Here is a 14888-nt window from a genome sequence, read left to right as displayed (position 1 = left end):
ACTCCCTATAAGGGAGTGAGAGGATTAGCCCGCTCAACCAGCCCCGTTAGTCCTTTGCCTCTCTTTAGAGACCGCGTGGTCAATGTGCGTGTGTTAACCCAATTTAAAGTGCGTGTGTAGGTGTGGTGGTTTTTGTGGGAGGGGGGTTGGCGTACTAAGCACAGGCTTACCTTGCATAGCACACCCACCGGGAGCCGGGCTGAGACCACCAAACTCAATTCACATGAAGCCGAGACCGGGATCCGAACCTCTAGCTGCAGAGGTGAATGGCTTGTCAGCGCAGTGCCAATCGCGTTGAGCCACCGCAGCTCCTCCTATGAAGGCTTTTTAAATCCAGGAAGGATCCCTCCAGTGGAGCTCCTCAGAGCACATGTTCACTAGTGACCAACACCTTAGACACTGGCGAAAAAACTGATGTGCTCCCAGTATGGGAGGGGATATATAGGGAGGGAACTTTTACACCAGTGTCCAGCACCTGAAGGTGGAATATAACCCAGATAGTAATGATTAAAGACTCTGTGTCCTGTGATGTACGATACAGAAAAAACGTTTCCATATAATATTTATCCAAATAATGGTAGATGGGGAGGGTTGCTGCTGTGCTTTATTCAAATGTGTTTTGCATCAATTGCTTCCTCGGGGTCCAACGTATGATTGCTGAAAGTAAAAAAGAGGTGATACCAAGTGAGCACCTTAGTGTTCTCAACGGTGGCTCAACCCGATTGGCACTGCGCTGACAAGCCATTCACCTCTGCAGCTAGGGGTTCGGATCCCGGTCTCGGCTACATGTGTATTGAGTTTGGTGGTCTCAGCCCGGCTCCCGGTGGGTGTGCTATGCGAGGTAAGCCTGCGCTTAGTACGTACACACCCCCTCACCAGAAAAACCACTACACTTGCACGCACTCGAAATTGGGTTAACATGCACGCACTTTGACCATGTGGTCTCTAAAAAGAGAGGCGAAGGACTAACGGGGCTGGTTGAGTGGGCTAGGTCCTCTCACTCCCTTATAGGGAATCCCTTTTCCCCTTTGGGCTTCAAAGCGGAGCAGGTAGGGTGGGAGGACCCGGGGCATGGAGAAAGGTGGCAGATTGCCTCTGGGGGAGGCCTGCCTACTCCCAACTCCTGCAGTCCGGCTCCTCTCTCGAGTACACGCACAAAATACACTTTAAAAAAAAAAAATGCTATAAAAATGCATTGTTTACTGTAAAAATGACAATTGCAGTTTGGGAGTTAACCACTAGGGAGCGCTGAAGGGTTAAGTGTGACCTCATGTAACTGTAGGGGTGGATGTGTGACGTCATTGATCGCCTTTCCCTATATCGGGGAACAGACAATCAATGACAGCGCCACACCGAAGGACAGGGAAGGTGTGTTTACACACACCTCTCCCCGTTCTTCAGCTCCGGGGACCGATCGCAGGACTCCGGCGGCGATCGGAGCCGCGGTCTCGGAGCTACAGGTACGTGATTGTGCCCAGCCGTGCCATTCTGCCGACGTATATCGGCGTTAGGCGGTCCACTTAATCACCGCCCCATAGCCGAATTACGGCTACAAGGCGGTTCCACAGATGTCCTCCCAGAATCACGCTCCTGCGGGCCCCCTGGGGCACGCACACGGAAGTGTCTGTGACCGCCGGGTCCAGAGGACGGAGCGATCACTTGTAAACAAAGTTTCCGTCAGTTTCCGTTGGCAGCACATTCTAATAGGGTGGCAAGGTTCTCAAAAATGTTAAAGGCATAATTGGGTAGCTCTTTCCCCTCACTGTGTTTTTTTTGTTTTTAAGGCAATCTAGTTCATAGCTCTTATACCTGTGGTCACATACAGAACTGGTGTTTTTTTTCAAAGCAGTGTTGTGTGAATAAGTGTAGAGTTTTATTAAGTGTAGAAAAACATTTATTTATTTTTTAATATGTTAAAATATAAAATGTATAGTAGTGGTTAATTTTATTGTCACTTTCCATTGTTTTTAGTTTGCGTATGCTTGTATGGGCCAATGCTATTGGCTTATTGGAGTTTAGTGTGTCACTAAAGTGGAGATGTTTGAAGAACATTGGCTTCATCAATTAAAGGGTAAGTTCACCTTTACAGGAAAATCTGTAAGGTGAACTTACAGTGGACCCCCTCTCCATCGCACCCAGTCTCGCTGTACCCGAAGCCGGTGATCTCCCGCATTGACACATCCTAAAGCCGATTTTCCGGTCCGTGGATCTGAAATCCCCCCCTGGCTCAACCCCCTAAACGTACCTTGTAACGTTTGTAAAATAATCCCTGGATCGGTAAAGCGGTAAGATGTGTCACAGCAGGAGATTGCCGGGACCGGGTGCGATGGGGGTCTAGTGTAAAGCCGGCCATACACAGTTCGAATTTCAAAAGCATTTTCTTAGTATCAAAGAATGTTCGTACGAATTTCGCACCGTTAGTGGGCTGCAGCAACAGCCGATTTTCGTGCGGCAATCAAATTTGAGGGATCGGACATGTTGAATTTTTTTTGAAAACAAACAAACTTTCTGATTTTGAAAAGAAAATGTGTTAGAAATTCGACCGTGTATGGCCTGCATAAGTTCACCTTATAGATTTTCTATAAAGGTGAACTTACACTTTAAACACTTATCACAGTTTATATTAGTATGTGTTACTGCATAGAGTGGCAGCTTAGGGCTCATTCACATAGAGGTTTGCAGGCATAAATCGCATCTAGCCTGGAAAGCCACTGCTGGTGCTTACAACCACCCATTGAAGTGACTGGATGTACATGCTTGCATTTTCTTTCTTACATCAGCATTTACCCACACATATGCATATGACATATCCCCCTAAACACTAAACTTCTGCTAGAATGCATTAATGCTTACTCACACATACTGCACAGCCATTCAGTTCAATTGCTAGCTGTACATGCCATGAAAAATGCCAGGACTTTTACACTAGAGGACATTTTCGCCTGCAAACATCCGTGTGTATGAGCCCATAAAGACCCAAGTATTACTTAATATCATGTTTTTTTTTTTAAATATACAATTTTCAGGTTTCAGCTCCAGTGCAATGGATTATGCAAAGGAAGCTGGGGACAGAATCTCGTTCAAGCAGTGGACTTCGATGATGGATGGGTTGCCTTCTCTGTCTCACAAGATGTCAGTTTGCATAAGAATGGTACAGTGCTACTTTTCTGCAGTATTGCCTGTCAAATTGATTGTATAGCTAGGAATGTTCTAAAAGTGCAACCCAAATTCCACAAAATTTGAGACACTGTGTAAAATCGACATAAAAACAGGATGCAATGATTCCATATAACCCATGTTTTATTCACAATAGAAATACAATTATATCAAGTCTTTAAACTGAGAGATGTCAAATTTTTAAGAAAAAAAAATTTGGTAATTTTTGAAATTGAAGTTGGAACTGGGGCCATGTTAACCAGGGTAAAGAATCCCCTCCACTTAACAACACTCTGGTAAACATCTGGGACCTGGAGAAACAAATTGCTGGAGTTTTGGGAGAGGAATGCTGTCCAATCCTTGCATGATATAGGAATTTAGCTGCTCAACAGTACTGGGTCTAGGTTGTATTCTTTGTTTCAAGATGTGGCAAAAAAAATTGAATTGTCCTGAAATATGCAAGATCTTTCTGAAAAGACATTATCTGGATTGAAGCATATGCTGCTCTAAAATTTGGATATATCTTTCAACATTTAATATATGAGTGCAGTGCTGAATCACTAAATGTGTAAGCTGACCATTCTATACGCACTAATGCACCCCTGTACCATCAGAGATGCAGGCTTTTGAACTAGGCGCTGATGCAAGCACAGAATGTCCCTCTCCTCTTTAGTCCTGAGGAGGCGGGCACCAATGGTTGCAAAAATAATAAAACATTTTTAACTTTCGATTCGTCTGACCACAGAACAGTTTTCTATTTTGCAAGAAACTTTTTAAATGAGCTTTGGCCCAAAGAAGACGGTAGCGTTTCTGGTTCAGACAGTGATTTTTTTTAAGTATTCCTGAGCCCATGCATTGATGTTCAGCTTATGCCTGTTTTTAATGCAGTGCCAGAGAGCCCGAAGATCGTGGGCATCCAATATTGCGCTTCACCCTTGTTTTTGCACAGAGATTTCTCCAGATTCTCTGAAGCTTTTGATATGGTGTACTTTAGCTGATAATATATTTAAAGTCTTTGCAAGTTTACGGTTAACATTATTCTGAAATTTACAATTTTTTTCTGATTGGTGAACCTCTGCCCATTTTTACTTCTGAGACACTCTGAGGCCCCGTACACACGAGGAGACATGTCCGATGAAAAAGGTCCGTGGACCGTTTTCATCGGACATGTCTCCTGGGAGCTTTTGGTCTGATGTGTGTACACACCATCAGACCAAAATCCCCACGGACAGAGAACGCAGTGACGTAAGAGACACCGACGTTCTCAAACACGGAAGTGCAATGCTTCCACGCATGCGTCGAATCAATTCGACGCATGCGCGGGATTTCGGGACGCTGGTTACACGTCATAACCAGCGGACATGTCCGATTAGGTGTACTAACCATCAGACATGTTTCCAGCGGACAAGTTTCTTAGCATGCTAAGAAACTTTTGTCCGCTGGAAACTTGTCCGCTAGGCTGTACACACGGTCGGACATGTCAGCGGAAACTGGTCCGCGGACCAGTTTCAGCGGACATGTTCGACCGTGTGTACGCCGCCTGACACTCTCCAAAGATGCTCTTTATTATACCCGTAATGTTACTGACCTGTTTCCAATTAACCCATTAACTGCAACATGTTCTTCCAGCTCTTCCTTACTTTGCCAGCTTTTTGTTGCCCTTCACAACTTTAAGTGTAGCTGCCATTGATTTAAACATGTATGTTCTATTTTCTATTATGAATAAAATATGGGTTTATGAGATTAGCAGATCATTGCATTCTGTTTTTATGTAGATTTTACACAGTATCCCAACTATTTTGAAATTGGGGCTGCAATTTTATTGTAGGTAAAGCCAAAACTTTTTGCAGTTTTTGCATATTTTGTATGAAGTTAGATCCTCTGTCGGGATTTATTGCAGTCTGTGCCCTTGCTGGAGAGATTAGCCCCTCTGTTAGCCCTGGTGGTGATTGTCCATGAGAAACAATTGAAAATTCAAAATTGTAACCAGAGCATTGAGGTAAAACATTGGTGGGGACAAATATTCCAGTGGCAACTGTTAAAAGATTGGAATTCCCCTCTCTGTACGGATATCTCCTCCCATTCCCTATTTTATATCAGTACAGGAAGTGATATCTTAACAGTGGGGCACAGACAGCAAAAAATAACCCGGTAGAGTGCCTTGAAAACGTATTCATACCCCTTTAAATTTCCCACATTTTGTTGTGTTACAACCAAAATCGTAAATGTATTTTATTGGGATTTTATATGATAGACCAACACAAAGGGGCACATAATTGTGAAGTAGAAGGAAAATAATAAAGGATTTTCAATTTTTTTTTTTTTTTTTACAAATATCTGAAAAATGTGGCTTGCATTTATATTCAGTCCCCCTGTCAATACTTTGTAGAACCACCTTTCACTGCAATTACAGCTGCAAGTCTTTTGGGCACCGGGGTATGTCTCTACCAGCTTTGAGAGTGACATTTTTGCCCATTATTTTTTGAAAAATAGCTCAAGCTCTGTCAGATTGGATGGAGAGTGTCTGTGAACAGCAAGCAATTTTCAAGTTTTGCCACAGATTCTCAATTGGATTTAGGTCTGGACTTTGACTGGGCCATTCTAACACATTAATATGCTTTTATCTAAACCATTCTATTATAGCTTTGGCTGTATGTTTAGGGTTGTTGTCCTGCTGGAAGGTGAACCTCTGCCTCAGTCTCAAGTCCTTTGCAAACTCTAACAGGTTTTCGTCTAAGATTGCCCTGTATTTGGCTCCATCCAGCTACCGATCAACTCTGACCAGCTTCCCTGTCCATGCTGAAAAAAAATATTTCCACAATATGATTCCACCACCATGTTTCACTGTGGGGATGGTGTGTTCAGGGTGATGTGCAGTGTTAATTTTTCGCCACACATAGCGTTTTGCTTGTAGGGCAAAAAGTAAAATTTCCCAAGGCGTCTTTCAGGAAAGCACCTTGAGAGATAGTTACTCCAACCACAACCATAGGAAACACCTTCTTCCTCCAGATCTTTAAAGGGAGGTACCTCCCTAGCATACCTCAGTTTGTGTTTCCTCCGGGCCTGGAGGGAACATCTTCGGTGAGGGCAGTCAGTATCTCTTAGGTGTTCCTGGGAGCTGTGCTTCCCTCTTACTTTTTCCTCCATTTGAGACCGTCAGGCCTCCCGTCCTACGCGATACAGCAGCTGTAGTGTTCGGGCTCCTTTTCCCCCTTAGTGCTCAGGGAGAGCCGAAAGACTCGGTGGCTTGGTCGGCGGTCACACGCGCACCGCCGCCATTTTGGTGTGGTCCAAGATGACACAGCAGGTCACTGGGCCAGCGCAAGCGTCATTTACGGCGCGAACGCAGGGGGAAGAGGCAGGACCGAGGTTGGGGCCTATTTCCGGTTCAGTGCAGAGGCACTAGGGGAGTCTGGAAACGGCGTGTTAGCCACTTGTGAATGCTGTACAACTGCAATGGAGGATGCAGAAGTTACAGCGGTGGGGACAGGCACAGGCACCAGCAAGGCTCAGGTAGGACGCAGCAGTGTAAGTCTGCCTTCCCTTACCTATACTTTTTTCCGGACTCTTTTTTATTCTATACCCCCTTGTTGGCAAGGGGCCTGTCTGGGCACTGGAGTTTCACTTTTCCTTCCTAGTGCACCTATAAGGGGGGGTTCACTTACAGAGACTGGGTCTCATTTAGGATTCCCCTGCTTTCTCCCCTTTTTTTTCTTCTCTCCAGGTCAAGAGCTCTAAACCAAAAAAGAAAAGTCCTTTGTGTAGGACAAAGGTGGGAGAGAATTGTAAGAAAGCTCTATGCAGCACTTGCATATCTTCTTTAGTTCAGGAGAAATCAGCCTCTGTACGGGAAGAGTTGATGGCCTCTGTAAAGAAGGTGACCATACCAGGGGTAGAATCTTTAACTGAAGAGCCTGTCACCAGGGAAGGACAGTCCCATGTACCTTCTAGCGAGGATTCAGAGGACTCAGTAGAGGAGTCAGCAGTTTCCCCTTCCAGATTCAAACTATCCCTAGAAGAGGTGGATGGGTTACTTAGGGCCATTCATGTTACTTTGGGCCTAAGTGAAGAGAGGAAGGATTTGAGTTTACATGACCGCATGTATGCAGGTCTAAGTGAACCCAAGGGTCGGACATTCCCGGTCCTTTCGGTCATTTCTGTTGCCATTAAGAAAGAATGGCAGGATCCAGAGAAGAAACCCTTTCTCTCAAAAGCCCATAAAAGGCGTTTCCCTTTTGAGGAAGATCCCTCTGCAGTGTGGAATAAGGTCCCTAAACTGGACGCTCTGGCGCATCCTTGGATGTTTCCCCTGTGCTTCGCGTTCCCCCCCCCCTTCCAGTTAATCCCTTTAGCGCTAAGGAAAATTATGATGGAAAAGGTACCAGTCATCTTGATCACCCCGTACTGGTCCAAGAGAGCTTGGTTCTCGACGGTCCTAGGAATGTCGACCAAGCCATGTTGGCATCTGCCTCTCAGGCAGGATCTGTTAAAACAGGGTCCTGTATATCACCCATATGTGTCCAGTCTCTCCCTTGCAGCCTGGTATCTGAAAGGCAACTCTTAAAGAAAAAAGTTTTGTCAGACCGTTTAGTTTCTACACTGCTAGAAAGCAGGAAGAAAGTGATGAGGGCCATATGAACCAAGGTGTGTAAAGTGTATATTTCCTGGTGTAACTTATCTGGTCAAGACCCAAACGATCTTGGGTCCATTTTGGAGTTTTTGCAAACGGGAGAAGATAAGGGTCTGGCAATCCGTACTTTAAAGGTACAAGTATCTGCTCTAACGGTATTTCTGGAAAGATCCGTGGCCTCAGAACTGCTAGTAGTTAGGTTCTTCAAAGCCCTTACGAGGTCTAGACCGGTTCAGATCAAAGGTTTCCCGAAATGGGAATTGAATCTTTAGAAGATGCATCTCTCCGAGATCTTACCTTAAAAACTATGTTCCTGGTCGCTATCACTTCAGCGCGCAGGATCAGTGAATTACATGCCCTGTCAATAAGGGAACATTATTTTTCTTTATTTTCGAATAGAATTGTTCTGAGAACAGATCCAAAATGTTTGCCTAAGGTAGCCTCAACAATTCATTGTTCCCAGGATATTCTTCTTCCTACTTTCTGTGCAAATCCCTCAGGGAGGAAATAAACTTTTTTCATATGTTAGATGTAAGAAGGACGTTGTTATGCTACCTAGAAATAACAAAGAGCTTCAGATGCACAGAGTCAATATTTGTGCTTTTTGGGGGCAACAAAAAAGATTGCCAAGCTTCAAAAGTTAGTTTGGCTAGATGGCTAAAGTTATCCATTCTGGAGGCCTACTCTCACGCAGACATTGTGCCACCAGTAGAAATCTGTGCTCATTCAACTAGAGGCATTCGGCAGAAAGGTCATACAAGCAGTTGTCCCAGCCTAAGGGGCTAAGTCTTTTATCCTCTCAAGGTGCTGTCCTGAAAGACGCCTTGGGAAAATTCAAGTTAGACTTACCGGTAACATGTTTTCCAGAAGTCATTCAGGACAGCAACGACCCGCCCTAATGTTTTAATATGCTATGCTGTGACTAATGTATGAAACACCTAAGAGATACTGACTCCCCTCACCGAAGATGTTCCCTCCAGGCCGGAGGAAACACAAAAACTGAGGTATGCTAGGGAGGTACCTTCCATTAAAGATCTGGAGGAAGAAGGTGTTCCCTATGGTTGTGGGTGGAGTCACTATCTCTCAAGGTGCTGTCCTTTAAAGACTTCTGGAAAACAAGTTACCGGTAAGTCTAACTTGAATTTTTGGTCTCATCTGACCAGAGCACCTTCTTCCACATATTTGCTGTGTCCCCACAGTCTTGCAAACTGCAAACAAAACTTCTTATGGCTTTCTTCTTTCCACTCTTCCAAAGGCCTGATTTGAGGAGTGCAGAACAAATAGATTCTCCCACATCTCCGCTGTGAATCTCTGCAGCTCCTCCAGAGTTACCATAGACCTCTTGGCTGCTTCTGTGATTAATGCTCTTTCCCTGCCAGTCAGTTTAGGCAGATGGCCAAGTCTTGCTAGGTTTGCCATACTCTTTCCATTTTCAAATGATGGATTGAACAATGCTCCGTCGAAAGCTTGGGATATGTTTTTTTATAACCTAACCCTGCTTTAAACTTCACAACTTTATCCCTTACATGTCTGATGTGTTCCTTGGCCTTCATGATGCTGTTTGTTCACTAAGGTACTCTAACAAACCTCTGAGGGCTTCACAGAACAGCTGCATTTACACTGAGCTAAATCCGGTGAGATTTATCACCACTTATGGTCCCCAATGGGAGAAAGTGAGGAGGGTACTCGAAAAACACTGGGGTATCCTGACAGGCAATAAGATGTTATCTAACATCGTCGGTACATGTCCAAAGATGGTGGCTCGTAGAGCCAAAAATCTGGGTGACATCTTGGTCCATTCTGAATTTTTCAAACAACCAAGTGTATCGTGGCTGTCTGAGTACCCCCGCAGCACAGGCATGTTTCCGTGCTCCAAATGCCAGGTGTGTCCCTTTGTGGACAGAACCAAAATGTTCAAGGACGCAAAGGGACAAAAGGATTTTGAAATCAAGGGCATTATCAATTGTGCGACCGAAAAGGTCATTTATATGCTCACCTGCCCCTGTCCTAAGATGTACATAGGGAAAACCAAAAGACAGCTTAAAATTAGAATAGGAGAGCACCTTAGGGACATTAAAAGGGAGGAAAAGGAAGAGGCAAGGAGGAAAAAGACTGGAGACACAGAGACATCATGAAAGCCCGGTAGCAAGACATTTCTGGGAACATCATGGAGGCAAATTAGATGGCCTCAAGGTAAAGGGCATTTACACCCTGAGATTACCAGCAAGACGTGGTGATTTCGACCAGATTTTACACCAAAAAGAAAAATGGTAGATATACACCCTCAAATCTCTGGCGCCACTAGGGATGAATGTTGAAATGAACATGCAATCATTCCTATAGGGCTCAGCACCACCATTATTTGGTCTCTCCCTACCTCCTCTCCCCATGCCTTTATACCACCTCCTCCTGACCCCATGTTCTTTATCACTACCCTCTTGCTGCCAGCGCTCTATTGCAACATCTATGACATGTATATTTATACATGTACTTTTTAATTTGAATTGTACTATTTAAGAGATGCAGCAACCGTAATTGTATGGATCACCAGCAGCATCTTAGTCTCAATGAGCACTGACATAAAGAGAAGAAATTTTTTGTTTCCTTCTTTCCCCTTTTTCCCTCCCTTTCTTCTGCATTATCATCACCCTTTGAAAACACTACCTCCTTAAGTAACTCCCATTATATTGCATTTACATAAAACCATCCTTCTCCCCTAGCTTCAATGATACCCATTTGTTTAAAAACCTCTTTGTTTATCTCCATGATGTTTTCATGATTCTCTATGTGTCCGTTTGACATACATTTTCTTACTTAATTAATTTTTGTGTATGTTTCGCGTTTTCATGTATTGTGTGAACATTCAGCTTTATTTTTGATCCTTTGATGATCACACAAGTTGATTCCCACTAAGCGTTAAACTTACTGCACTAACATGAAATTATGCTTGAAGGATTCTTTGACACAGCCACACACAGGAATGCCCCCGCTGGACTGCACTTACATCATGAGAGCATACGATCCATCCACATAGTGTTCCGATTGTTGACAAAGACCGTATGGTCGGGAAATGTGGGCGTGCATTTGATGGTACTTAAGGAACGTTGCACGGCCCCTTCCCTAACGTCCAGACGAAGCTACGTGACTCCGTTGCGAAACGCGTTGACGTCACAACTTCCGGACGTCTCTCACACACCCCCCATAGTTCTGGGCTGGAAAGATATGACAACACGGCGCAGCACACCATTTTCGAATCGGCATCGAATTTGCTGCAACAACCACTGAAGGATCACAATCCAGAGCGTACGCCCACACGCCTGCACACCAACGGCAGATCCTGCTGGCGGATCAGAGGGCTGTCATCCTCCCCATCCTAGGAGGACACCTGGACATCAGGTTCTAATTTCATATTCGTCATAATAGATGAACACTTACGCAGTTGTGACCTTAATCAAGGAGCTGGTAAGACCATAATATATAAACTGACCTGATGTTTTGACGCCCACTCTCCTGTATGGCTCTGCATGTGCATCTTTATGAAGAGGACATTTGTTATTTGATTCAACTCAATCTCATGGAAATTATTTGTTCACAATTATCCAGGGCTGCGGCCGTTTGTGATGTTTGATGGACCTGCCAGATTACTTACTCTCTGGAAATAGTTATCTCAATTGATACATTCGTTTGATGAACTCATATCCTCACCCGTGTCATATTTAGCCTCTATCAGGTTACATTCAGTCACCTTCAACAGGATTTAGACTCTACCATAGAGTTGAGAGCATAATTCACCCTGAGGGGCGAGCTCTCTCACCCTATTGATTTTCCATATGCACAGGCTTTTTTTCTTTTTCAGTGGTATCATACCCTCTTTTCCAGCCCCCCGCGGGGTCGCCTCTGCTGTTTTGTTCCACAACATTTATATCCTACTCATCACTTATATGTAAATTTTTCTTATTAGGATATTATATAATTTCTACGGTTATTCCGAGTGGAAAATACAGCAGAGGTGTTTTTTTGAAACGTCCGGACTGTTTGTCTATATTTGTTTCATGTTCGTTATTGTCTTTTATGTATGTTTGTGTGTTTTTCAGCACATAGTAATCTATACTGGTGCATGCTGCTCAATCATATGGATCAATTGTTTGTTTCATTAGTTGCATTTGCACTTTTTACTGCCAATGAATCGAGATTTTGTAGCGACCCTTTTTTTATCCAATAAATTGCATATTTTGTATACATTTGGTTCATGAGTATAGCCCGCTTTTTTACCTATAGTAGCCCCTATTTGCTCCTTGGACACCTCCCCTCTCGGGGTCTCCCTGGGGCATTCCCCCTTTTTTTGTGCATTTATACTGAGATTACATTTCACACAGGTGGACTTTATTTACTAATTAGGTGACTTTTGAAGGCAATTGGTTCCACTAGATTTTAGTTGGGGGTATCAGAGTAAAGGGGGCTGAATACAAATGCATGCCACACTTTTCAGATATTTATTTGTAATAAAAAAATCAGAACCATTTATCATTTTCCTTCCAGTTCACAATTATGTGCCACATTGTGTTAAGCCTCGTACACACGATCGGATATCATGGAATTTTGTCCGAAGGGCGTGGGCCGTGAACTTGGTATGCATACAGACGGCAAAACGTTGTCAACCAACAAATATGAAACAATGTGTTTTTTCTGCTCTTTAGCACCACCCTTTGGGCAACTTCTGCTAATGTTGTGCTATGTTTAGCATTCCTTCTGAACATGCGTGTTTGTACTTTGGATTTTTTTCCGACTGACTTGTGTACACACGATCGGATAATCTGATGGCACACATTTGTTGTCGGATAATTTGTAAGCATGTTATCCAACATTTTTTGTCGAAAAATCTGCCATCACACATTTCGTCTAGTCTATCACATAAAAAATGTTGGTTGTAACGTGACAAAATGTGGAAAATGTCCTGGGGTTTGAATACTTTTTCAAGGCAATTGTAATCGTTTCCTACTCTTATACAAAACTAAAAAAAACTAAAAGAAAGAACAATGATATTCGTCAACACATGCTAGCCATACAGCAAATTAAATTTGGCCTGTTCAGCAGTGACTGTCTGATGTTTGATCAATGTGTGGCCGTCCTGAGAAGTTGTAAAACGTTCTCCATCAGCAGCTGCAGCCGCTGATCAGTACATTCTGATAGCAGCAGGAGTTTCCATGGGGGGATTTCTCCATCCACCTCATTTGTGTGGTTGAAGGAATTTTGCTGACTGGATATATATATATATATATATATATGTATGTGTGTGTGTGTGTGTGTGTGTGTATATACTGGATCCAGCGTAGGGATTTTCACTATGCACTAAACAGAGCATGAATTTGCTTGCAGCTTAGTCTGCTTCAATGCTGATCACACTATCGACAAAAGTTTGCAGCACTCATGTTTCCATAATTTTTTTTACGCTAGATATGTAGGCCACCTTTCCCTGGTGGTGTTGGTTACTAGACCTGCGCCATACTGGCTAAAATGAGAATCAACATTTTTCTGCTTAGAATAAAGATCACAATTCTCTTGGCGTAACATCATCTTTCACAAAATACAACAAAAATTTGGCTAACTATACTTTTAATTTTTTATGCATTTTAGTGTATTTTTTCTCAAAATTTGCGTTTGAAAGACCGCTGTGCAAATACAGTGCGACATAAAATATTGCAACAATCGCCATTTTATTCCCTAGGGTCTCTGCTAAACTATATATATATATAATGTTTGGGGGTCCCAAGTAATTTTATAGCAAAAAAATACAGATTTTAACTTTGTAAGAAACAAGAGTCAGAAAAAGGTTTCGTTTTTAACCACTTCCATGGTAAGAAAAGGGGTAAATACTGGTGCTTATATGAAAAAATTAAACTAAGTGAATAATAAGCTGCGACATAAAACATGTGATAATCATGTGGAAACAACTGTGCAAAGGAAATAGTCTCGCTAAAATAACGTTTAGAGTGTATATAGGAAAAGTCCAAGTGCTTATTGAAATATGAAATGGAAATATTCTAATAAAATATATATTAAACAAGTGCATATAACTACTACACAGGTAAGTGACATACAGTGAAGAGCATAAAATATATATAAAAACGCTAAATATATTGAAATGCAAACCGTCACACAGATCCCCTCTGCGTGAAACAAAAATCTGTGAATAAAGATGGCAAATGTTCATGCGTGTAAAAAAAATGAAAAAAAAATAAAGTGTAACATATATTGAATAAAAAATATGACAAAAAAAAAATAGTCCAATATATATCAAAAAAATAATTCCAGTCCCACAATGGAAAATCCATATACATTAAAGTTGCAGAAAGAAAGGGATAAAATGGCTGTTCATCACCACCAAGATGTATTCCTCCTCCTACGGTACCCACAGGTAAAAAATGGAACCTTACCAGGTAAGGTGGACCTTCCTCGGGCAAGGTCATAGAGGCTTGCAGATGAACCTCTGTGGGGTCTTGGTACTCCTTGACAATGTCGAGATCATCCGACTCCTGTAGTCCTCCTCGTCTCCACTCATAGAGTTGTCAAATGGAAAAAAGGGGGTATCCCTCTCTCCAAAGGGATGAATCCCATACGTGGAACAGGGGGGTGAGAAAAAACTACAATAGTGCGTTATCTCACAAAAATTTGGAGAATTTATTGTAAAACGAACGGTACATAAAGATTTAAAAAAAGAAAGAAGGTTTAAAAGCCAGCAAAAGCTAAGAAAGTAAACGTACGCCCGTGCTTCCGGGGTCGTAAAGGGTCGTGGTGACGACAATACGTAGCACTGCCCTGACCAGTTTAGTCAAATTTGCCCTTTGAGAACGTCAAATTTGACGAAACTGGTCAGGGCAGTGCTACGTATTGTCGTCACCACGACCCTTTACGACCCCGGAAACACGGACGTACGTTTATTTTCTTAGCTTTTGCCGGCTTTTAAACCTTCTTCCTTTTTTTAAATCTTTATGTACCGTTCGTTTTACAATAAATTTTTGTGAGATAACGCACTATTGTAGTTTTTTTCTCACCCCCCTGTTCCACGTATGGGATTCATCCCTTTAAAGAGAGGGATACCCCC

At 42.9% G+C, this 14888-nt stretch overlaps 1 protein-coding gene across 1 annotated transcript in view; it reads left to right on the top strand.

Moving 5' to 3' along the window:
- The window catches only part of TNRC6B (trinucleotide repeat containing adaptor 6B), a 512528-nt gene that overhangs the window by 383766 nt on the left and 113874 nt on the right, over window positions 1–14888 (top strand). The window contains 2 exon segments of the mRNA XM_040359579.1: window positions 3027–3119; window positions 3122–3151. Coding sequence (XP_040215513.1) covers window positions 3027–3119; window positions 3122–3151 — 123 coding nt within the window.

The sequence above is a fragment of the Rana temporaria genome, chromosome 7 (assembly GCF_905171775.1).
Source record: "Rana temporaria chromosome 7, aRanTem1.1, whole genome shotgun sequence".
Taxonomy (NCBI): domain Eukaryota; kingdom Metazoa; phylum Chordata; class Amphibia; order Anura; family Ranidae; genus Rana; species Rana temporaria.
This window is presented reverse-complemented; position numbering and strand designations above follow the sequence as displayed.